This window comes from Aspergillus fumigatus, chromosome 7 (assembly GCF_000002655.1).
Source record: "Aspergillus fumigatus Af293 chromosome 7, whole genome shotgun sequence".
NCBI classification, from domain to species: domain Eukaryota; kingdom Fungi; phylum Ascomycota; class Eurotiomycetes; order Eurotiales; family Aspergillaceae; genus Aspergillus; species Aspergillus fumigatus.
The window spans coordinates 185592-208630 of NC_007200.1; the positions used below are offsets into that span (position 1 = coordinate 185592).

General features: G+C 51.9%; 9 protein-coding genes across 9 annotated transcripts; 5 read left to right on the top strand and 4 right to left on the bottom strand.

Annotated features, from left to right (window-relative positions):
• Positions 1–229: 229 nt before the first annotated feature.
• AFUA_7G00710 (putative oxalate/formate antiporter) lies at positions 230–1926 on the top strand. The gene is made up of 3 exons (XM_741766.2): positions 230–745; positions 791–883; positions 942–1926. Exons 1-3 carry the CDS (start codon positions 454–456, stop codon positions 1847–1849), a joined length of 1293 nt encoding a protein of 430 aa, XP_746859.1. The 5' UTR covers positions 230–453; the 3' UTR covers positions 1850–1926.
• A 1539-nt stretch (positions 1927–3465) lies between these two features.
• On the top strand, positions 3466–4608 carry AFUA_7G00720 (DUF3431 domain-containing protein; the record flags this gene model as incomplete). The annotated part of the gene is made up of 1 exon (XM_741765.1): positions 3466–4608. One exon carries the CDS (start codon positions 3466–3468, stop codon positions 4606–4608), a length of 1143 nt encoding a protein of 380 aa, XP_746858.1.
• A 48-nt stretch (positions 4609–4656) lies between these two features.
• Positions 4657–6755, bottom strand: AFUA_7G00730 (uncharacterized protein; the record flags this gene model as incomplete). Its single annotated transcript, XM_077805141.1, has 9 exons — positions 4657–4894; positions 4940–5192; positions 5242–5378; positions 5431–5699; positions 5746–5932; positions 5977–6052; positions 6097–6192; positions 6235–6474; positions 6524–6755. 9 exons carry the CDS (start codon positions 6753–6755, stop codon positions 4657–4659), a joined length of 1728 nt encoding a protein of 575 aa, XP_077661270.1.
• Positions 6756–8991: 2236 nt separating this feature from the next.
• AFUA_7G00740 (putative protein kinase) lies at positions 8992–10428 on the top strand (the record flags this gene model as incomplete). Its single annotated transcript, XM_741763.2, has 2 exons — positions 8992–9565; positions 9616–10428. 2 exons carry the CDS (start codon positions 8992–8994, stop codon positions 10386–10388), a joined length of 1347 nt encoding a protein of 448 aa, XP_746856.1. The 3' UTR covers positions 10389–10428.
• Positions 10429–13518: 3090 nt separating this feature from the next.
• AFUA_7G00760 (HAD family hydrolase) lies at positions 13519–14214 on the top strand (the record flags this gene model as incomplete). Its single annotated transcript, XM_741761.1, has 1 exon — positions 13519–14214. One exon carries the CDS (start codon positions 13519–13521, stop codon positions 14212–14214), a length of 696 nt encoding a protein of 231 aa, XP_746854.1.
• A 43-nt stretch (positions 14215–14257) lies between these two features.
• AFUA_7G00770 (Zn(II)2Cys6 transcription factor) lies at positions 14258–15692 on the bottom strand (the record flags this gene model as incomplete). Its single annotated transcript, XM_741760.2, has 3 exons — positions 15504–15692; positions 15114–15446; positions 14258–15067 (listed from the first exon to the last, which is right to left on the bottom strand). Exons 1-3 carry the CDS (start codon positions 15669–15671, stop codon positions 14258–14260), a joined length of 1311 nt encoding a protein of 436 aa, XP_746853.1. The 5' UTR covers positions 15672–15692.
• A 171-nt stretch (positions 15693–15863) lies between these two features.
• AFUA_7G00780 (putative MFS monocarboxylate transporter) lies at positions 15864–18610 on the top strand (the record flags this gene model as incomplete). The annotated part of the gene is made up of 2 exons (XM_741759.2): positions 15864–17658; positions 17705–18610. Exons 1-2 carry the CDS (start codon positions 17371–17373, stop codon positions 18608–18610), a joined length of 1194 nt encoding a protein of 397 aa, XP_746852.1. The 5' UTR covers positions 15864–17370.
• A 347-nt stretch (positions 18611–18957) lies between these two features.
• On the bottom strand, positions 18958–19498 carry AFUA_7G00790 (uncharacterized protein; the record flags this gene model as incomplete). The annotated part of the gene is made up of 2 exons (XM_741758.1): positions 18958–18982; positions 19083–19498. 2 exons carry the CDS (start codon positions 19496–19498, stop codon positions 18958–18960), a joined length of 441 nt encoding a protein of 146 aa, XP_746851.1.
• A 174-nt stretch (positions 19499–19672) lies between these two features.
• AFUA_7G00800 (purple acid phosphatase family protein) lies at positions 19673–21213 on the bottom strand (the record flags this gene model as incomplete). Its single annotated transcript, XM_001481367.1, has 2 exons — positions 19673–21033; positions 21078–21213. 2 exons carry the CDS (start codon positions 21211–21213, stop codon positions 19673–19675), a joined length of 1497 nt encoding a protein of 498 aa, XP_001481417.1.
• Positions 21214–23039: the final 1826 nt, after the last annotated feature.

Here is a 23039-nt window from a genome sequence, read left to right on the forward strand (position 1 = left end):
TCTGTCTGGTCGGCGTTTCTCTGTCAAGTAGCAACAGCACGAAGCCCAGGCAACACTCTTAGTAATTAGTATTACTGGTTCGGGATCTGGTGGCGGCAAGCGCCGTCTGGATAGCACAATGTGGGGCGTGAAAGCGAACGAACAGGTCAACACCAAGAGAAAAGTGGGTATAGATCAGCTGGAGTCAATTTCTGCTAGAGATGTCTTGCAAACATGTCCTGTGTGGGTCATCGTCTCAACCTTCTCCCAGTTTCTTCTGTTCAATGATCGGCCGGGTATCAGAAATCCGAGGTGATCTAACCCTACTGGCTAATTTGATCAACAATAACAATATATGAGTAGATAGGGGCTAAATTGGGGAGAATTAGGCCTTCACCGGCTTTGTAACGTGGGCCAGTGATGACCGAATTCTGATGCATTGGGGATTCCAACACAAAAGGAACGGATGAGAATATGGCTGCAGTCGAGAAACAACCACACAGACTGTACAGGCCGCATATCCAGACAGAAGGACAATATTCCAATGATTCCATCGACGAAAAATTCCCCGAAGGGGGTCTGCGGGCCTGGCTGGTAGTAGTGGGATCATGGTGTGCAATGATCCCATCAATGGGTCTTTTGAATACGATTGGGGTGCTGCATGCATGGACAGCGGAGCATCAACTCGCCCAATACTCTCCCTCGAGCGTTGGGTGGATTTTTGGTGTGTTCAGTTTCTTCTTGTACTTTGGCAGCGCGCAAGTCGGTAGGTAGGCCCTGCCTGACGTTCGTTCCCTTCTAATGATTGCAGGGCCCATATTCGACAGCCGTGGCGTCCTTCCAGTGGTCTTGCCTGGGTCTATCGGCATTGTGCTGGCCGTTTTCTTCTTCAGCGAGAGTACCGGTACGTCCTCTACGTTTCCTCTCTCCTGCCTAGGATGCAGGCGGGCTGACAACGACAGAATACTACCAAATCTTCCTTTCCTTCAGTGTCCTCGGCGGCATATCCTCCTGCTGTCTCTTTACTCCAGCCATCGCGGCGGTCGGCCACTGGTTCAATGTTCGTCGCGGTCTGGCTACCGGGATAGCCTGCACAGCAGGCGGACTCGGCGGGGTCTTCTTCCCCTTAATCATTCTCTACCTCGGCCCTACGATTGGATTCACCTGGGCCCTACGGATCGTTGGAATCATCTGCTTCGTGCTGTGCGCACTCGCCTGTCTCTTACTTCGCACGCGCCTCCCGCCCAACCATCAAGCCGGAATGGCTATCGACTTCAACGCCCTCCGCGAGCCCAAGTACGCAGTCACCACGCTGGCAGTCTGGCTGGTGGAGTTCGCCGTCTTCGTCCCGTACACCTACATCTCCTCGTACGGACTCCACGCCGGCATGGATCCGTCTCTCGCATACAAGCTCAGCGTGTTCCTGAACGTCGGCGCGATCCCCGGCCGCGCGCTGCCAGGGTTACTCGCTGATCGCGTTGGCCGGTTCAATATCATGTCATTGACGGCGCTGGTCTGCGCCATCTTGACTCTGGCGCTGTGGTATATCGCCGGTGATAATGACGGCGCCATCATCGCCTACGCCACATGCTTCGGGTTCTGGAGCGGCGCGGCGATTAGTCTAACCCCGGTGTGTATCTCGCAGGTCTGCCGCACGGAGGACTATGGGAAGCGCAATGGGACGACCTTTACGCTGGTGAGTATAGGGACGTTGACGGCGATTCCTATCGCGGGTGCGATCCAGGAGTATAACAATGGGGAGTACTGGGGGCTGATTGTATTTGGAGGGGTGTTGTACCTCGCGTCGTTTGTGGCGTTTGTGATTGCCAGGGGAGTTGCAGGTGGTTGGCAACTGAACACGAAGTTTTGACCTAGCCTGTGTGTCTTAATAGAGGTTAGATAGAACTGCATTACGAGCTGCTTAGTGCAGGCACTGTATGACTTTTCAGTCCAGTTCCAGATTCAGTCCAGAGTGCCGCTGCTTTTTACCCACTGAGCCAGCGGGACCATGATTAGAGAGAGCAAGTGCATATCGTTATCACTTGTAAGCAGTCCTGGAGCATTCTAGATAGGCCAAGCGAGTATTATCAGTCCGTGAGTGCCTTCAAGTATACTTTGGATGTGTTAAGTCTGAGAACCGTCTACTACTTGTAAGACCTTCACATTGCATCCTGAGCAGACCACTCAGTATATTTAGCGCGCCTAACCTCCTGGCCATTCTCACCACCTGAATGCACCATTCTTATCCAATCCTTTTCTGAGCTGGGCATTCCGTAGCTGGGAAATAGCGTTACTATTGCCTCGACCTCTTTATCTCTGGGTAGGACCCTCTTTAAAATGCTCACAAGCGCTGTACGCCAGCTCCCTAGCGAGCCAACTACGTCGCAAATGCCTTGGCTGCTGCATGTGTTTAGGGGCTTCATCTCACTCAAACCAGCAATCATGGTTTCAAGAAAGGGAGAGTACTATCTTTGCAGCAGATGCGCATTTCCCCATAGGCAGTGACCATTTCGTCCCATGATGCCCCCGATGAAGTGTCATACGTGAAGATGAGGCAGATATGCTGAGAGACAAAGAGGATAGCGGGCATAGACACTAGGCCACTGTGCGAAAGCAGATATCGTAGAGGTAGTGTTTCAAAAAAATCTGTGCAACAATTATTTGTAGGGTCATCGTCCCATTCAACGTGTTTTTGGCGTGAGACAGCATGGGTGATGGGTAGGTGAGTTGAACCTGGTGAATGATACAGGCAATGCATGGAATGTCTATACCTAAACCTGAGGCAAAGTTATCCGAGTTAACTGATATGCTCCGTGATAGCCCTTATAGGGCAGGTTCCTGCGTACCGTATCATCTGTATCATGCTCTCTTCCCAATCCAGCATAGCAAGAGCCCGAGGGGTAACGGGGGAGCCACTGAAGAGGCGGGTGCGTACGTAGTGTGTGCTTAGGGAGTGTTCAATAAGTACCCTGAGCACTTGGCGCAGTCTTATATGCAGCCCTCAAGAAGAGACAATCAATAGGAAACAGTTCGACAGAGTACCCCGTACTCTGTAGACATCAGTGCCTTCACCAATAGATCAATTCCTCATTGGGCAGGCTTCTAGAAGTCTTCCAAACTGAGACATACTAAACTGATACCGCTAACGCCAAACCCTTGGTATCTAAATAGACCAATCAGAACAGAGCTGTGTGGCTTGTCGAGGCTCCGCATGAGCTTGTTCAAGGTAGGAATTGTATCGGATGGCCGTCAATAGCAGAGGTAGGAGATAGAAGTAATCTATACTGTATTTCTGTGGTATGAGAACGAGGTCTCCGGCATCTGATCAAGGCTTGCACCTTTGACCTGTGGGAACCCCCTGCGTAGACGGAAAGCTGGAATGAGGCGGTGCAATCCGTCCGGCCCTTTTGACCGCGGATCGCCCGGATGAATGATCCAACAGACACATCCTGCAACCTACACCATGCATGACAGACAATAGGCCCCATGAGACGCAAAACACTGCGCTCTGTCTTCCACCTCACCGTTCTGAGCGGTATCGTCCTCCTCCTCTTCCTCAACCGCCCAACCTCCCGCGTCAAAACGTTCCCATGGACACACATCCGCTACAAATCCTCCTCTCCCATCCCGCCCTCCCGCGGAAAATGCCCCGGCCTGAGCAAAACCACCAAACCCGCCCTGGTGGTCTCGCGCGTCACCGCAGACGGTGACCCTTCCTGGCTCGACCCCCTCGCCAGATCCTACCACCTCTGCATCTACACCGTCGACAGTCCCAACCCCTCCGCATCCACACTCCAAGTCCCCGCAAACCGCGGCCACGAGGCAATGGCCTACCTCACCTTCCTGATAGACAACTACGAGTCCATCCCCGCCGCAGGCGCCGTCTTTGTGCACGGCTCCCGCTTCGCCTGGCACAACGATCACCCGGCCTACGATAACGCCGCGCTCCTGGCCTCGCTCAACATCCCCGCTGCGCTGGAACCACACGGGTACCATAACCTCCGCTGCGACTGGAGCGTGAGCACATGCGCTGCGTCCGCCGCGCCGCAGGGCAGTCTGGAGAATCGGGTCCAGTCTGTGCTGGAGCCGTGGAGTGCGCGCGCGGCGTCGGATACGGCGCTGCCGGCGGCGCTAGGGGTGTTGTTTGGTGGGGACAACCGGGAGGGGTATCTTGCTGCGACGCTGGGGCGCAACGATGCGGTGCGGTCGCAGTGCTGTGCGCAGTTTGTTGTCGCGAGGGAGAATATCTGGCGACATTCGCGGGGGGAGTATGTTGCGCTGCGGCAGTGGTTGCTTGATGGGATGGGGGCTGGTTCGTCGCGGCGAAGGGGAGCGGCCCCGCCGGATGATAGGGTTGCTGGGCGGATTTTGTCGTATATATGGCATATTCTGTTTATTGCCCCGGAGCATCAGGGGGCTGGGACGGGGACGGGACTGGGGACTGGGGATGGGGTGGATTTGGGGCGGTTGAATGAGCAGGCGTGCCCCAAGGCCGATGAGTGTTATTGTCGGTTGTACGGACGGTGTGATCTGCGATGTACAAGTCCAGGGAGTTGTCAGGGGGCGTATACCTTGCCAAAGGATTTGAAGTTGCCGGCCAACTGGGGAGAAACCCATTTAACGTCTTAAATGAGCAAATCGCATGTACATACGGAGTAATGACAAACGCAACGCTAACTAGACGCCATCATGCTTGACATCAACAGCTGTACTAACGGCCTCATCCTTCGCTCGCTCTCTCCCCGTAGCATCATGTTCGGCATCCCATGCCTTCAACTGCTCCTTCGGAACCTTGACCAATTTATGCGCCGTCGCCCCGTCCTCCATTTGCAGGACAATCTGCCGGAACGCATACCCGCCAAGCCGCGGCAACACCTTGATATAGACGTAGTAATACACCCCACAGAGCCCGATACTACATAATCAGCTTTGGCACTCGGCACGACAGAGGAGAACTCACATTCCCAACCCCACGACGCAGTACGTCGCATACCAGAAACTCACATCCCCTCCCTTCGCCCCCGTCGCGGGCGGATACCACGGCGCAACCACCATGTACAGATTCGAGAGGATGGAAAAGCCGACGACCACGTTCCACGCCTTGTACCCAGAAGGTGGAATGTTGTGCCGTGTACGGTGACGACGGGTGAGCAATAGTCCAATGGCGAGGAATAAGGCGAATGCATTGGTGGGGTAGACGCCCAGGTCGACGACTGCGAACGTCAGTATAGACGTGGATATTTGTGGGGAAAAAGATCGCACCAAAATTGAAGGCGTCACCGGCTGGTGGAGCTAGAATCATGAGGACGGTCAAGGCCCATTTCAGCGCGTAGGGCCCAAGCGGCGTGCCGAATGGACGGGTCGAGGTCCAGAACTTGGTGAACGGGAGGACTCCTTGTCTGGTCTCGTTAGGGACGGCGACGCTTCAGCCCATGCATGGCATTGACTTACCTTCCGCATTCTCGGAGGAGACGGGACTGCCCGATAAGAACGGCAAGCAGGTTCCCGAATGCGCTGAGACAGATCAAGAAGTTCAGGGCTCGTGACGCGCTGCTCGTGCCGAAGACTTTCTGGAAGAAGATACTCGCCGCCACGACCTTTGAGCCGAGGATCTCTTCCTTTGATGCGGCGGAGAAATAGGCGATGTTGGCGAGCATGTATAGGGTTGCTACGAGCAGGAGGGAGAGCGGCGCGCTCCATCGCAACGTTTTGACAGGATTCTGCCGATATGAGTATCGCATAGCGGAAGATCCAAGCATGTCCTACCTTGACTTCGTTCACCACGTTGAACGCATTTTCGAATCCCGCGTACGAGAAGGCCACCTTGACCAGGGCGTTTGTGGCACCATACACCGAGGCAGAGGAACTACCCGCAAAGGCGTCGCGAAAATTGGCCTTGGGATCTTCGGTCTTGGTGTGTCCCCCAAGGACAACTAGGCCGGTGATACCAATGCTAATCCGTCAGCTTCGTTCATTTAGTGGAATCGACAAGCATACAAAATCAATGTAACTAGCTTGACGAAGCCAATGGCATTGGCGAAACGCAGCGACCATTTTGTGTTGAATGCCAGGACTGTACCGTTAGCATCCTTACTACGATAAAGAATGCAATCTCACCTAGCACTGCAACGCTATACGAAGCGACAGCAACGCCCTTGAGCTTCCACGGTGTGGACTGCGCCTCCGCAAGTCGGAAAAGATACTGCGCGAGGACTAATCGGTCAGATATATTCTCCCAGGAACCGGTGCACATACCAATCGCATTACTACTGCTAAACGAGAACAACACCGATTGCATTGCAAAAACAGTCGGAAGGAAGTACTTTGGTCGCGGATACGCCTGTTCAAGATAGACGACCTCTGAGCCGGACCGACTGGGGAAATAGGACGAGAACTCCAGGTAGACGGCCAGTGAGCTGCCGGCCATGAGGAATCCAATGACCCAGTAGAACAATGCCAGGCCAACGGACCCGGCGCCTTTGAGGACAGTTGATGCTGTGGCTGTCAATGCGAGGAATTGGATCGCAGGAGACGGAGCACATACGGGTAGAAAAGACACCGGTTCCGATCATCTTACTGAGATTGAGAAAGACGACAGTAATCCAACCCACCGAGTATCCCAACGGTGAGTTGATTTCGACCGGCGCCCCGCTGGCTTCTTGGTAGGTTGGCACAGAGGAGTTGGCCCCGGCTTGAGCAGTGTATTGCAGGTCACCACTGCTCAAGCTCGAGGCATCAGACTCACCATGTTGCTCGGACTTGGACTGGAACCCCATCGTGGATGGATTGGAACTAGAAGGTAGAGCAGTGAATGCTATTCAGCACATGCAGTAGGAGGTCAACTATTTATCCCTTGATGAGAATGTAACATAGGGTGCTCATCACCTGGCACAATGACGTGATGCTGTACAACCGAAGTCGATAAATCTTCAATCAACTCGGAGAACGATACGATGACATTGGCAGGGAATCTAGACCGTCTACTAGGCAATCCTTGCTTCTGCACAGCTCATCCCAGTTTATCTCCATTCTCCGTCCAATGTCTGTTTGTCCAGTGGTTAGCCCCCAGACAATGCGACCCAAGTGCCGATAGTCAGTCGACTGATATCAAATTCTACGAACATGCACTTGGCATTTCCTGCGAAGACTCCAATAAATCAAGATCCTTACTTGCCAAGGGGATTGCATGATTACAGGGGTTGATGGTAGCATGAGGGGCCCAACGCTAGGCACAAATGTCGCAATCCGCACGATCTTTTAGCATCAAGGCATCGATATTAGCACGATGTGAAACTGGGTGGCAACTAAAGGTACGGAGCCTAAGGGGACTGAAGCCCATCGCGTGAACTGATACTTTCAGATTATAAGCCTGGGAATCGATGGACTGACTGAACTATACACTGTATACACTGGCACCACACAAATATCAACAACACTCTGGCAATGGCAAGCAAAACAAGGGAACCAGAAATTCAGACAGGAGCACATAAGGCCCAGCAAGAACAGATATGAGGTATAGAACGGCCCATGCAGCTAAATAAGAAGAGCTCCAACGGAACCGGGCCCGTTGCCCGGTTCTTGCGTCCCAGATATTGGGGCCGCCTGGAGGGATGCGCCATTCATGTGGGCTTGCCAGAGCGATAAGAGCACTCCTCCGAGTTCTGGAGTACTCAACTTACAAATGGCCTTCATAATCATGGAGTGGTGCGGATCAGCCCATGTAGACAGTGATATGTGGGTTGGTCAAGTGTAACGACCTCCTCCACGAATTCGGGTCCTTATTGTCCTATGATCGATTGATCTATTCCTGATATCACACCACGGCCTTGGATAGGTAGAGGAATTGGCAATGGCAGCTTTGAATGCCAATCTTGCCTTACCAAGACAACAGTTGAACCAGTGACTCTGCAGGCTTCGCGACAAACATGCTCGATACCCTCAGCTCGCACTCCGTGGCACCTCACAAAAGCAAAGTATCTGTGGCGTCTAGATACTCTGGTTAGCTTCGTTTCTTAAAGACCAAAATAAATAGCGGAAGCTATCATTCGCGATTTATAAAAAAGCAAAGTGTATAAACACACCAAAGGATCAGATTGCGTGTCCTTCCAATCTGTCGTCTAATTTCCCGGTCTGGAACTCGTGCCATGTGCAACGAAGTAGCAAGCAGTGATTTATAGGAAAGAAGAGAATGCACAGACAATACACGCTGCTGATGTGCTACATCATAATAATCTCTGATCAGGAGAGCATGCTCTACTTGGATGTGCCACAATACCATGTCTACAATAATGGCATTATGACAAGGCCTGTCCTCACAAGCCGCCCGAGTTTCGAACAACTGAAAAGTTCTGTCCTTGATAAAGAATACATACTAAACGATGAGGCTGAAGGGGACCAGAATAAATTGCACGCGCGTGACAGATGGGTGGTTTCATAGTCGGCGGTTATCTCGGTCCTGACTATGCAATAAAGCCCTCATAGCGCATATGAGCCTTGCCACTCAGCCAGCCGTCTAGATTTGGTAGACGAGGTGTTAGTGCAAGCAAAGGTTTGATCCACACTGGTTGGCTCGCGGTACAGAAGTGCCAAGTGTAACTGTCTATTTCTGTTCAAGCAGCACAACCGGGGTCATTATTTGTGTCATGAATATAGCCGCCGTCAATGACAAAAGTCCTGCCGGGTACGATCTCCTTATGCTGGCCTCGACCAATACTGAGGTACTAAAACACGCATCCTAGCAAGATAACTCGACGGATTGATCTAATTGAATGGTGTACCGATTTATTCTACATCATAGTCTGCGTGGTCGCCTGTCCGTTATCTTCTACCATTGCCCCGGGGCCCTGCTCCTCCACTTCTCGTCGATCAACTTTTCAAAGTTCTCGGTATATCTTTTTCTACTGTGGCAAAAATATTGAAATTCGTGGATTCGAATGTGAATGTCCGGCTTCCTACGTCTCTCGGAGATCCGTGCCTAATACACTCAACGACCCAGAAGATCCAGCGCTTACAATGTCAGATCACGGGGACTACGCGCCTGAATCACTCCCTGAATCTCCTGTCTTATCCCGATCAGGGGAAGGGTTTGATGAGCGTCCGATCAATGGTCTGTACATCGATATGGCTCCATTCGGGCTGGAGAAAATCTGGGATTACGAGCCTGGTGGTCATCATGTTGTTCATCTTGGCGATCATCTAGGTCGAGAAGGTGAATACAAAGTCATCCACAAGCTAGGCAGTGGGGGGTTCGCCAACGTTTGGTTGTGCCAGGTCCTGCGCAATGGGGTACCCCATTATGTGGCGCTCAAGATACTTATGGCCGATTACTCTAAAGACGACTGCCCGGAGCTTCGAGTGGAACGACTTCGCGCAGTCGGGTTAGAAAAGCACATCTGCCTCCCGTTCGACCACTTTCGAATTGAGGGCCCAAACGGATCACACCTTTGCTTCGTGTATCCTGTGGCGGGGCCGCGGGTCTCTCTGATAGCTCATGAATTTGAAGACCCGGACAGAAGCTTACGGAAAATGGCTCGACAAGCTACAGAGGTCATGGCCGCATTGCATAGTCATGGTATATGTCACGGAGGTAAGTTCCCACAAGCCAAACTCACATGGTTAGAACTGACTGGCAGCTAGACTTCACGCCGTCAAACATTCTCCTGAAATTTGAGGGCCTGGACGGATTACCAGAGGATGAAGTCCTCAAAGTCCTGGGAGAGCCCGTTAAGGTCGAAGTTTTCACTGAGTCCGGGGAGACTCCTTCTGATCCAACCGCGCCTAAATATCTCGTCCGCCCAGTCAAGTTTCGCAATGTTCCGCTGCCGTACGTTGTAGATGAGATTCTTGTGATCGACTTCGGAGAGTCGTACGATGTCACAAACCCACCGCAGGAGCTTGGTATCCCTGGGAGTTATCGTTCCCCCGAGCTTGTCTTGAAGAATACACCAGGATTCGGGAGTGACCTCTGGGCACTCGGCTGCACCCTCTTCGAGATACGAACGGGCCGAAAACTCTTCGACATGTTTGACGACGATGACGACAGTTACCTCTTTCACATGGTTGAGATGCTGGGCGCACTGCCAGAACCGTGGTGGTCTACGACTTGGACGCACAGAAAGGAGTTCTTCAAAGATGAAGCGGACTCACTTGGTCGAGCGGTCCTGGTTGACGCGTTGGCCAGGGAAAAGTCAAATCTGTCGGTCGAGAGCCCGTCGGTAGAGTTAGCGCTACGACGAGGATTACATTATTGGGACTTGGGGCCTGGCGAAGAGTTTAGCAGAGAGATTCCTCCGGATGAGATTGAACAATTGGCAGACCTCTTGAAGAAGATTTTACCATATGTGCCCAACCGGCGGTTGACTGCGACAGAAGTTCTAGAATACGAATGGTTTCGTCGTGATGAGAATTGAAGGCATGTCACTAACGATGCCAGCATTGTTGCTCCCTTGAGGAAATTTGCATGTATGCTTATCTTGTGCCACGGCTCATAGTGGGTATCTGTCATAGCACCGTTTACACCTGAGTGTGAGATTTCCTATAAATCAGGGATTTTTGAGGACTGATTGACAAGCTTGGGATGCCGCGATGAATGCAGAATAGCTGTATATTAGATCAGCTTATACAAATTCGAATTGAACCTGTCTTACAAGCTTGATTTCTTAGGCATCTGCTCTGGCCTCCATCTCTTCGAGCAATCCAGCTTTTGAACTACGTATGGTAAAGATGAGCTAGCCACGAGGAGAATTTGCTCAAAGATAGCATTAGACCTCTTGCCTCCAGGGTGACTACTGAAAGCAGGACCACTGGGATGTACAACGTTACACATAAATCCACCTATCCAGATAGTCAGACATTCAGTGCGCCTTAGTATGTCTGTCTAGATTAAGGCAGGATAAGGAGGACAACACACATAATAAATATTCAATGAAAGCAATCTCTCTTTGTCTGTTGAATTGGTCTGTAGCCAGAACAAGGAGCCATACAAAGCCAGGCTTGTGAAATAATCCATGGGATGCTACAGCAGCATTATTTTATATGCAATGTGATCAAAGCCAGCACTCCACTACCAGGCAATCTATTCACTTAAAAAAGGATTTCCTTTGCCACAGAGAGATTATTCATTTCTTTCTGTATTCCTCATGGATTATCTTAAATTTGCAATATATATAAAGCTTAGCCCCTCCAACAACCTGATCTTCTTCCCTCTCCCATGAAGACCGACCACTCTCACTCTATAGCATTCATTATACGCATCTCAGAACTATGCCTGATCTTTCTGGTACTGAGCAAGACCTGTTCTTACCAGCCTGATATTCGACGACCTCACTTTTAAGACTTAAACCTGAAAATGCTTGCAGTTCTTGATTGATGCTCGCATCAGCTCGGGCCTCTCTGCCAACTTACACGGCACAAGGGTCCCTTAAATGGCGCGTCATACGCCATGGCTTTTGCAGTCTAATTCTCGGCCAAATACTACCAAGCTGCAAATAATTCCGACACGGGATTGCGGCCATTGCAAAGATCTCTGAACGAGACCGTGGCTTCTCAGATTTCTCGCGACAAACGACTGAGTGTTCGCGAAATTTGATGAGCCCGATTGCCAAAGCATACTATCTCATGGCAATTATCGTCAAACTGTGATTGTGGCGGAACAGAGACCGGCGCATTTCCTGCTTATGCACTGGCCACTCATCATGTGGACAAGCAGTAAGTGATGCATGTTCCAACCATTAGCATAACCATACTGAGGTTCAATCGATCATTCAATCGATCAAGGAACAGAGGGCGGCAAATGTGATTCTTGTGGATAATACGGTCTTCTCGACGGCATGGCCATAGCGAACGGGGTAAACGAGATGCAGGAGGCACGGAAATCCTCCGTTCATCGAAGCAAGTTTGGAGAGTGACCTATTTTCAGTCCAAAAATTCCAGCGACAAAACCATGGAGAAAAGTTGCAACCGGAATGGACAGAACCCAGGGTCCTCATGCAAGTTAATCCAGGACAGTGGATAGCTTTGGTTGGAGAATTGTATTCCAGATCGGCAAGAAATTCCATCTCGACCTCCTCGATTTATACTACAGGGTGACGATATGGAAGGAGCATCTCATCGGCACCCTGACTGCGCTCGCCAGCCGGACGTTGACTGACACCACACCTTTTCAACCCCGACATCCCAGCGGACTAGCACCACAGAATGGGCGTGCCTACTTCATTGGTTCGTACCTGATGACTGGGTCTCTCTCTACCCGAATGCTATAAGAGCAGTCGACCCTGACACCATTTCGAAACCAAAGGATACTTAGGACGTGTGTTCTGAACGGGTAATGCACTATTGGAAAGTGCCGAATTTCTTTAGTAAGATTGCGGGACCTCCAGGGCCGCGTACTGGTATTGTCTCTCATGGTGACCATTTAAGCGCGTGGCTCTGGCCCATTCGTGTGAAGAGTTCTCAAGTACCTCTCTCAACACAGGTATCGAGTGCCAGTCCTGGATGACCTGACAATCGCCCCGCCTGACACCGCTGTTAGAAACAGAATGAGGTGCGGGCGAGTGGTACCTGGAACGAGAATGGCATGAAGCTGGATAGCATGGCGGCCCAGCCTGACGCAAGCAACAACAATTCCACAACTGGTGGTCAACAGTCGTAGCCTTCTGGTAGCAACATGACTTGCTTGTTCCACCGAAGCCAGGATCCAGGATTCATGTTCATACCGATGGATCTACCATACTCCATTGATTTTGAAGTTGATGATCGCAAGAAGAGAGTGTCAGCAGTGAGGGAAGTTCCAACGAGTGTTATGTATCGCGACCATCTGGTCAGGGAAGGCGTTGCTATGTCACTCTCCCGGGTACGGTTTTGACAAGTCGAGCCGTGGTCTGTTCCAAGGCGCTTGTGCGAACTGCGTTTGGAATGGAAAGGCGCGAAGTGCGACTATTATCTTGGTCGTACCAGGGGCTGGATCCCTTCCGCGAATTCTCTAGCATTTGCTGAATGTTGCAGTACTGTTCTGCAGGCTGGCGATTTGTTGAAGATCTGCAGCGATGGTCTTCTTCTGAAGGATACCCTTTCCGCTGGCCCACCCACTACCCTCGCACAAGAACGGCTTGATGTCTCCCATCTACTCCGTAGTTAGTCTCTTTTGCTTCGGAGCCATAACGAGCCGACTGTCTCGGTCCTCCAGTCTGAGATCGAAGTGGAGGATGAGTTGTCCTGGCTGGTGCCAAATCGCTCAGAAATGAGAGCAAATCCAACAGTCCCATTTTCTTTCGTCTCCTACACGATTCTGCTTTAACGAGCATCCTTGAACGCGATGTATATATGATTGTAACAAATATCGCGAGCCAGACCTGTTATGTATATCGGGGAACTGCCGAGGATCCACTCTCCTAAAATAGCCTCGGCCCCTGGACCTGAAATTGAATATTCACAAACAGCCCACCTCCATGACTCACTTTATCCCAGATCAATCCGTAAACCCCCTCATCTTCGGCATCGCCTCCATCATAACTAACAAGATCCATAAAACTACGCAGCACAATGGCCGACCTCGTGATCCTCGACTTCGACGGCACAATCTTCGACACCCGCGAAGCAATCCAACACGCCGCAAGACTCACGTTCACCACCCTCCTCCCCACCCACGAGATCCCCTATGCCAAAGCCCGACGGCTGATGGCCACCGGCGCGGGGCTGTCAGAGACCTTCCGCGCTCTCCACCCCGATCCATCAACCTTCAACGAGGAAAAATGGGTCGCGACCTACCGATCCCTCTACGCGGCGCACGAGGAGAAATTCACGAACCCGTTCCCCGGTCTCCGTGAGCTACTGGAGGGGCTCCACTCACGGCGAATCCCCATTGCAATCGTGAGTAATAAGGCGGTTCCACCGATTAAGACGGCGTTGGAGAGAATGGAGCTAGCGGAGTTCGTTCCGGAGGCGCTGATCATCGGGGATGGGACGCCGGGGGCGAAAAGGAAGCCTGACGCAACGAGTTTCACGGACGTGCTGGTACCGCGGTTGAAAGGGGTATACGGGGAGGGGTTTGCGGTAGACCCGAGCAGGGTGCTGATGGTTGGGGACACGATTACGGATCTGAAGTATGCGCGCAATATCGGGGCGAGGGGATGTTGGTGTCGATTTGGGCAGGGCGATAAGGAGGAGTGCGAATCGTTCCGGCCGGATTATGCGGTGGATTCGTTGGCGGAGGTTCTGGAGATTGCGGTCAAGGAGTAGACCCGCAAAGGGATAGGGATGCAGATACGTGCTGGGGATTAAGTTAAGCGTATGTCAAGTGATATCCGCACGCGCTCGCCGGGAACAGAAGCAGCCGCCGAACCCGGGGGTCGGTGCTATGCTCTAGATACATGCAGATAGCAGTGCATTCGCCGCGGATCCGCCCCTCGACCCAGGGCTGCCATTCGGACAGCGTACACAAGAGACCCATCCACTGCGCCAGGATCAACAGCGCGGGCGGGTCTCTCTCCCTCAGGAGTGCAAGAAAATCATTGTCCAGCCTGCCCATGAAAGACGCGCATTGAGCAGCATTCTTCATGTTCTTTTCCAAGCCGGATATGGCCGCCAGTAATCTGAGAGGCTCATAGTACGGATTCATCGATGCGGCGGTGGTCGAATCATCAATCCCACATAAATCGGCCAGGTCTGGGTCAAGCCCCTCGCGGCCCTGGGGGACGCCCTCCTCGTACAACTGAACTTCTTCCTGGTGAGTCTGCTGGAATGCCGATGCCCAGATGCTAGACTGTATGTACGGCCCAGCGAGCTTGATGATGGTGCGGATGCCGCTCTGCAAGCAGAGCCAGTTCATTGCCCCGGGTGCGTTCGTTAGAACCCACGAGTCAGTAGGCTGGAACCGATCGGGGCAGAGGGAGGTAATGCCCATGAACATGCAGGTTGACAGAAGCTCGTCCACATTGTGCGGGGAGACCTTTGACGATAGCGCGGCCTGGTATGCCTTGATTGCCTGCTGCCAAAAGTAGACTTCTGCGAGTCGCCAGGTTGGATCCTGGGGACGGATTCGGTTGAGATGGAGGCTGCCGACGCCGAGGATGGTATACATAAGATGCGGACACTACGTACATTAGGACTTGCAAATGATAATGTAGACAAGGACTCACTCCAAAGGCGACCCGAATCATATCGCTCTTCATGACTTGCCGTATAAAAGGATTGCCAACGGTGTCGGTAGAATACTTCGTAAAGTGCTGGAACGCCACGATTGTTACAGGCCGAGTGTCATTGGCCGTTTTCCATGTGCTAATGTCAAAACAGTCCGAGTCTGTCGCCAGAACCCGGCTGACCATCGATTCCAGACTCTTTAGCGACAGAGAGCAGACGGTGCCGTCTGGTTCATTCGTCTTCTGAAGGTCCTGACTCCGGGGAGAACCACCATAGCTGCAAGGAGCACCCAGCTTCTCGCATCGTCGGCAAAAAGGCCTCGTTTCGTCGCACTGCACCCGTTACGATGAGCATACATTTGCACTCTGCGGTTGACGCTTGAAGCTTACTTTTACTCTCCGCCGCTTACATGTGAGGCAGCCGGCGCGGGACTTTTTATGGGGTCGTCGGGCATGATACGGTGGTGACTGGGGTTGGTCAGGAGGCGGGAGACGGAACACTGTCTGCCATGAGCGCATATCGACAGGAGTCGAGGTCATCATCTGGGTTGCAACCATAGTGCTGTTTGATGATGTGAGAGGTAAATTGGATGATTCTGGTGCAGCCTCAGCATCGCCACTCTTGGGTCTGCCTCATTGGCGATCACGTGGCCCGAACACGAGGCCGTCATCCAACTTGAATCTACACCACATTTGCTGCAAGTACCAGAGTTTGGTTTGCCCAAAGCTAAGGTTATTGGCTGGTCTTATGAAAGGAGGGCATAAGAATGTGTCTCTTTCAAGTGTGTGATGGATTGTCTATCCGGAGTCGGCTTCTGTATATTTGACCACAGCCTCCCTTGCAGCTCAAGTGATCAACGAGGAAAAGCCTTGAATCCGGTCTTAAAACCGATATTCTGATTGGTCATTACTTGAATCCAGATAATTCTCGGCCGCTAACCGCGTTATTTGTCTTGAATCGTAGATGCGATATCTAAGCGCCCGTCAACGCTAGGTATGCCATTGTCGCATCCCGCAGTGCAAGATGAGAACTAGGATTGGGTTGTCTAAATTCATCCTGCTCCTCTGTCACCATCGGGGTGCGTAGACTGAAATCCTCAGAAGGATGCACCAGTCAATATAACGAGTTACTTCCACTGAGGGCCACTAGCCACTATGTTACTTTCCACTCGTTGCTTGCACACGTTATCAACATCTGTCTACGAGATAGATGGCATTCTCAACAACTACATACTCCGGGCACTGATTCGATGCGCCTGGTCAAACATGTTATCCAGCGGGCACAATGCCAACGTCGCTGCTTCTTTCTCCTACGTATTGGGGCCAATCTTTCGTACTCGCACTTGTCTGAAGGTATGCACTGATGAACTGGCGGTTGTCAAACAGATTCTCTAAATTGTACTCCCTTCTGGGATTATAAACCTCATCATCTACCATTAAAACTTCAACTCACCCTTAGCAACTCCGATGAATCATTCGGGTCAGCCTGGACTCGCAGAAGGCGCGAAAATTGGTTAGTGGATTGGAGTCCCTCGAGGAGCATAGGAGCAGGTGTTTCTTTATATCATACGAGGCATCGAAAACGGAGAATGTATCGCACTGAGCCATTGTCGAAAGTCTACCAAGCGCTCAAGACTGGTAAAAGGAGAACTGTCGGTTTCTAGCACAGAGTTAACCGAGTACAAAACCCGATTACGAGACTCTCCGAATGCGGTTCTGTGCGGGTAATGCCGGAGGATGTTGTTTCGAGAACTTCCTTAGAATGCAATGGGCCGCTGTCACATCCACACTGCATAGTAGAATCCTCATCCACCACCTTCATTTCCTGCTATTGGGCGATGGTGTACACTTCTACAATCAACGCAATGATCAGATGTATACTGGCAGGTATATAAGAAATGCATCTTCGACCCGAGGCCCTTATGAGTCATGCCAACATTACCCCACCGGAAAACGGCAACTTCCTGACTCCACTGCGGGGAGTTGGGGAGTTGGGGATGACCCCGAATATTCTTTATAATGTCAGCTTCTCCATATTCCTAGTTGGGGTCCTCATGCGTCCTGGAAAGGAACTTGACAGGCGGTATGGGGACACCCGAAAACACGGATACTCGCTCACTACATGAGGAAGAATCTGCCCCAGGACAAGGACAAGATGCTGTTGACGTCGTCGAGCCAGTGGCGCCGGTTCCGAACGGAGGATTCCAAGCATGGCTCAGTGTACTCGCGGGGTTCTGTGTGTTTGTGAATTCATGGTATGGCAACCAATACAGTCACCGTGGACCCTGGGCCCAAGCTAATGAACAGGGGACTGCTTGCGTCGTATGGCGCATTCCAAGAGTATTATCAGACGGTACTGCTGATATCGCAGTCGCCGTCGTCCATCTCCTGGGTGGGCAGTGTGCAGGCCACCCTGATCGTCATGGTTGGCGTCGTGACCGGTCCGCTGGTTGATCTGGGGTATCTGCGGGTTCTGATCACTGTTGGAATGACCCTTGTGGTCTTCGGGATTATGATGACCAGTCTGGCGACGCAGTACTACCAGGTAGGTCATCATTTCTCGTCACCCTAGCCCCTGTCTAACTCTGCAGGTCCTCCTGGCTCAAGGCTTCTGCATCGGTATCGGCGGGGGTATCGCCTACATCCCCGCGATGGTAGTCATCTCAAGCAACTTCACGACGAAACGGCCCATCGCAATCGGCTGCGCCGCCATCGGCTCCAGCGTCGGCAGCGTCGTCTTCCCCATCATGTTCCGGCAACTGCAACCGCGCATCGGCTTCCCCTGGACCGTGCGCAGCATTGGCTTCATCAATCTGATTTTAGGGCTCCTGTCAATCCTCATCCTCTGCCGCAAACCAGGCAAGAAGTCGCGCGCCCGCAGTATGATCGAATGGCGCGCCTTCAGCGACCTCCCCTTCATGCTCTTCTCGATCTCCCTCACCTGCGTCATGCTGGCATACTACATCCCGCTCTTCTACGTCCCCTCGTACGCGCGCACCCGGCTCCACACCACCCGCAGCCTCTCCTTCTACCTGGTCGCCATCATCAACGGCGCCTCCGCCTTCGGCCGCGTCGTCCCCTACCTCCTCAGCGCGTACATCGCGCCGATCGCCATCCTCTGTCTGGCCATCGCCGGCTGCGCACTCGCCATGTTCACCTGGATCGCGGCGACGAATCTTCCCGGCTTCATCGTCTGGGCCTGCTACTGGGGGTTCCTCAGCGGGGTGCTGGTCACCGCGCCCACCGCGATCATCGGCCATCCAGCCCTGTGTCCGGACGCGAAATACCTGGGGACGCGCATGGGGATGATGTGGGGGATCAGTTCGCTTGGATCGCTGGTGGGGACGCCCATCGCAGGGGCGCTGGTGGATCTATCGCAGGCGAATTTTCTCAGGGCGCAGGTGTTTGCGGGCTGTTTGATGGCCGGAGGAGTGATGTTGCAGTTGTGGCCGGTTCTGGTGGTAATCAAACATGATCGATCCAACCGGAAAAGGTAACCCTAGCTAGTTCGCAGTTACCTACGGAGTAGATGGCAATGCGCCCCTGCGTCCTCCGGTGATAATAATAGTCTAGTCTAGTCTAATCTGGAATAAATTATGGGGAACATAGCCATCGTTAGCGCCGCGCGAAGTGGACGGGATGCCGCAAACGGCGTTATTCCCAGGTTTTTATTGGTGTCCTTCCAGCTCCAATGTCTCGCCCCAAGGGATGTTGGTTTCAGTTGGCAACCCTGCGTTTCGCAGCCTATCATCGTGGCTTTTTAACCCGTCGACCCCTTTTTTCTCGATCTTCTGTTCTGGTTCTGGTTCTGGTTCTGGTTCTTTCGTTTGTCGGCCGTTGTTGATCAAGCTTGACGATCCCATCTGCATCTGCGTTATTCACGCCGCACAGCAGTACAGAGCACAACAGTACAACAGACAGTATAGAGCACAGCGTCTAGTGCTACCGAAAAAATGGCCATAGTATTACGGAGAGATTGCGACGCGAATGCCAACTCGGCCGATTGCGAGAAACCCGTCAGCGATTTTCTCAAAACAGGGGTGCCGGGGATTATCGTGGGGATGTATGTTCACTTGCTCTGAGCTGAAGGAAATGTTCATGTTCTCGGTACTGATCTCGATGAAACAGACTCGTCCTAATTGCCATCTGCGTATGCTGCTACCTCCTGTACCGGAACAAGAAACGAGACGCGCGCGAGGCCGAGGATGCGCGTCGTTGGAACCTGGACAAATAACCTCCGTAACCATCATCCGCTTGCCCACACGATATACCCACCTTCTACTGTATCTTCGATCGCATACATTCGGCCCATTTCTTGACCCAGTGAATAAGACCGTGCCTGGAGCACATGCAGCCCCATTACACGAGAGGCTGGCGCACGACATAATGACTATCGGCGGATGGACAAAGGCCCAAGACAAGCCCCTACAGACTGAGCAGGTCTCATGTACATTACCGGTCCCCGACTGCTTTATCTTCCCACCGCACTTCATTGGACTGTATATACAAGTATCTTCACTGCAAGAGAAGCAGACCAGAGCAGAGCAGAGAAGAAGCAACTACTGCACCGTGAACTGCGTCGTATGACTCTTATACAATGTACTCGAATCCAGCACTTCGCCAGTACTCGACCGGATGAAATCCACCTGCAGAGCCGTGCGATTCAGAAACCGCACCGTCGCATAGGAGTAATCCTCATCGTATGCAAAGGCGGTATACGCCGGTTTCAGGCCCACCCGGCTCAACCCCTCGATGTTGCCCGCCCCGCCGGCAACGATGTACATCGGCGCCGCGGGGTCGTTCATCCCCTTGGGGTCGGCGGTGCCATTCACGACCGGCAGAAAGCGCTGCGAGTTGTGTACGTGTCCGAAGACCCCGAGGTCCACGCCGTGTTTGTAGAGCAGGCCCTCAAAGGCGGCTTGGCAGGGCGCGCAGCGGCTGAGGCCGGTGGTGTACCAGGGTCGGTGGCCAGCGACAATCACCCAGGGGGTGACGGTGCGGTCGACACTGGCGAGGTCAGCGGCTAGAAAGTCGAGCTGTTGGTTTGCGCTGCCAAAGGGCCCGCTGTTGAGGCCGGCGGAGCCCCCCGGGCCGTCGGGGGCGTCGGGGAAGTCGGTCTCGGTGTCGATCATGACGATGTGGGCCATGCCGTATTCGAAGGAGTACCAGAAGGGTGGGTTGGAGAGGGATTTGGCCTTGGCGGCGAGGGACTGGGCGGTTGAGCTGGAGGAGGATGAGGCGAAGGCTCTGGGCATGGTGTTGGCGAAGCGGTGCATGAAGTCGGTGAAGTTGCGCTGGCCTTCAGGGCAGAGGCCGGACGTGAACGGTATTTCCGTGCAGTCGGCCTCGTGGTTGCCGGGGCTGGCCATGTAGGGCTTGCGGCCGGCGATTGGGGCGAGCTGGTTGTAGAACTGCTCCAGGATTGACTGATACGAATCCTTGCCGGTCAGGAGGTTATCGACACGCAGATACCAGTCATCAGCATATGCTGTATCTCCAGGATGGATAACGAGCTCGTAATCATCGATTGTGCGGGCTAGTCGTCCGATGGTGGTGTGGTTGAGCTCAGGTTGGATGTAGGGAACGTCGGACTTTTTGATCTTTTTCGAAGCAACGGTGTACCCGTCCTTGCCGTACACGCCAAGGTCAATGACAACATCCATGCTGAACGGAGTAGTATCACCTGGAGTCCGAGGACTGAGGAAATGGTTGACTGTCGAGTTGCCCGAGACGATCTTGTAGTAGTAGGTCGTGGCGGGGGTCAGGCCCGTCAACACAACCACGTTGGAGTATGTGCGCGAAGTCGCATACGTTGTTGATATCGACGAACATGCCCTGGAGGTGAGTGCATTACTGGAAATGCCATACTCAACGCAGCTCTGGTCCAGTTTCTCGAATGTGTTCCATCCAATTGATATGGCTGGGCTCGTCAGATCACGTGTTGCAGTTGGGTGGAGGTCTTACCGTTAGGACCATACACAGCAAGGCGCTGCTGGAAGGGAGTTGTCAAGTCACTGGGAATAGGAGGATAATCAACTGCAGCCAATGCGCCTGTCGCAAAGATGGACAAGGCCATGATCACTGGCGTGTTTCTCACCATATTGCCCAATGCGGTCGGAGTTTGCTTCTGCGCTCTGCTCGATACAGCGGGCTGCCATTCTTTTTAAATACTTCCAAAGTAAATCACCGTTAACTGAGCATGTGAAGAGATAGAATCTCTCCATCAATCACAGTGGTAGACACCATCACGCCCTCGGCCCGCATGATCTACTATCAGGCGAGAGAGTGGGACTCCGACGGAGAAAATCAAGGCTGCTATGTAGCGTAAGACATGTAGCCGAAATCACTGTGATCGTGCTCCGTAATAACAGTGCATAATCCACTCTAGCGTCCACGTGCATCAGGGACAGTCTGTCAGTGATCAACAGAACCGAACCTTTTCTTTCCTTTGCGGTTCCTCTCAGGGTGAATAGCCGAGGCAGTGCCGATCCATTTCTCGATCCGTCCAGTTCGGACTTGACCGGTTGGCATCTACAAAGTACGCAGTAGTAATGAAGATAGTATCACCTCCTGCTACAGAGTCGAGGGTAAAGACTCAAGGGCACCAAGCTTTTCCAGTAACATTCCTCTGAGCACACGTCAATGTTCCTTTGATGCTTGTCTTGTATCCAGTCCTTCTATGATCAACTGTCGTGGGATAATCCATGATCTGCAGGAACAGCAACTTAGCATAGATTCCGATCATTGTAGCGAGCATAGTAATCTACGTTGACCGGACAGCGGATGGAAAGATGAATTCGAGATCCACCCTGACTGGTATTGGCCTAGATTCTGTAGACAGCACATTGTTCACTTATATGATCTGCTCTTGGTGAGAGGAAATAAGACGTGTGATATGCTTCCATCCTGACTGATCTGATGCCAGCTGGGTTAACATACAGCCATGCAGATATATTGGTTACTTGCCCCTTCCTACCTTAAGTACTATACCACTCTGTCCGCCGTGCACATTGATATATTCATTGGTGGAAAAGTCATTACGTGACTGAGTGACACCTGACACTCTAGGGCAGCAGATAACGCTATTATTACTCCTTTACAGACCTGTCATAAGTTTCATGTAAGATATTCCACATTGTATGGACTGCCTTGCATCATTCCGAAAAGAGGACCATGTCTGCAGTTCCTGCAAAAGTTATGTTGCTAATCGAGTAGCCAACCATTCCATTGATATTTGTCGTCTTCCATGAAACACATGATTCAATCCCATGCTGGTCATTAAGGAACGTTTGCAGAGACCCAATACACTAATTTGATAAAGATTATGCAGCTCAGCCTTATAAAGCTCAAGGTTAATAAATGGGAGACATTATGTATTTAAGCTATATCATACAGATACAAAGTTTGAGTTTGAAGCGTTGACTCTGCTATTCCCTACCTGAGCCCCTACCTGGCTTTGGATGAAGATGGACAGCATTCTTCCTATAGGCCTTCATAGAGCTGTCTTACTAGTACTGCCCTAGTGTTGCGCAGATAGCCCAAGTCTACTATAGTAGGTGAAGAGAATGAAACTGCGGGAGCATTATGCTTTTACTGTTTATGCTATTTTTCATTAGGTTAGTTGATCTGTCTATAAAGCTAGTTAGCTATTACCTCTATAGACACACTATCACTAAACAGCTTGGAAGCATTTACTAAGGATTATATGCATAACTTTTTAAGGAAGCCGTCATATTCTGATCTAATAGGAAGAGGATTAGCCACTATATTGAGAGATTGAAAAAACTTTACCTCGCCTAATTATCTTGATTAGATGAGTTCTTGCAAAGGACATAGGGTAATTCACTAATTCTCTTATGATCACAACCTAACCAACAGGGCCATGACAAGGGAAGAAGTACCTTCTTAGAGATCTCGTATTAATAT

Excerpts from the sequence above, each read along its gene's own strand:
- AFUA_7G00710 (XM_741766.2), top strand. The coding sequence starts at position 454 with ATGGCTGCAGTCGAGAAACAACCACACAGACTGTACAGGCCGCATATC. Across the intron at positions 746-790 it reads CTTTGGCAGCGCGCAAGTCG|GGCCCATATTCGACAGCCGT; the intron begins GTAGGTAGGCCC and ends TAATGATTGCAG. Across the intron at positions 884-941 it reads CTTCTTCAGCGAGAGTACCG|AATACTACCAAATCTTCCTT; the intron begins GTACGTCCTCTA and ends TGACAACGACAG.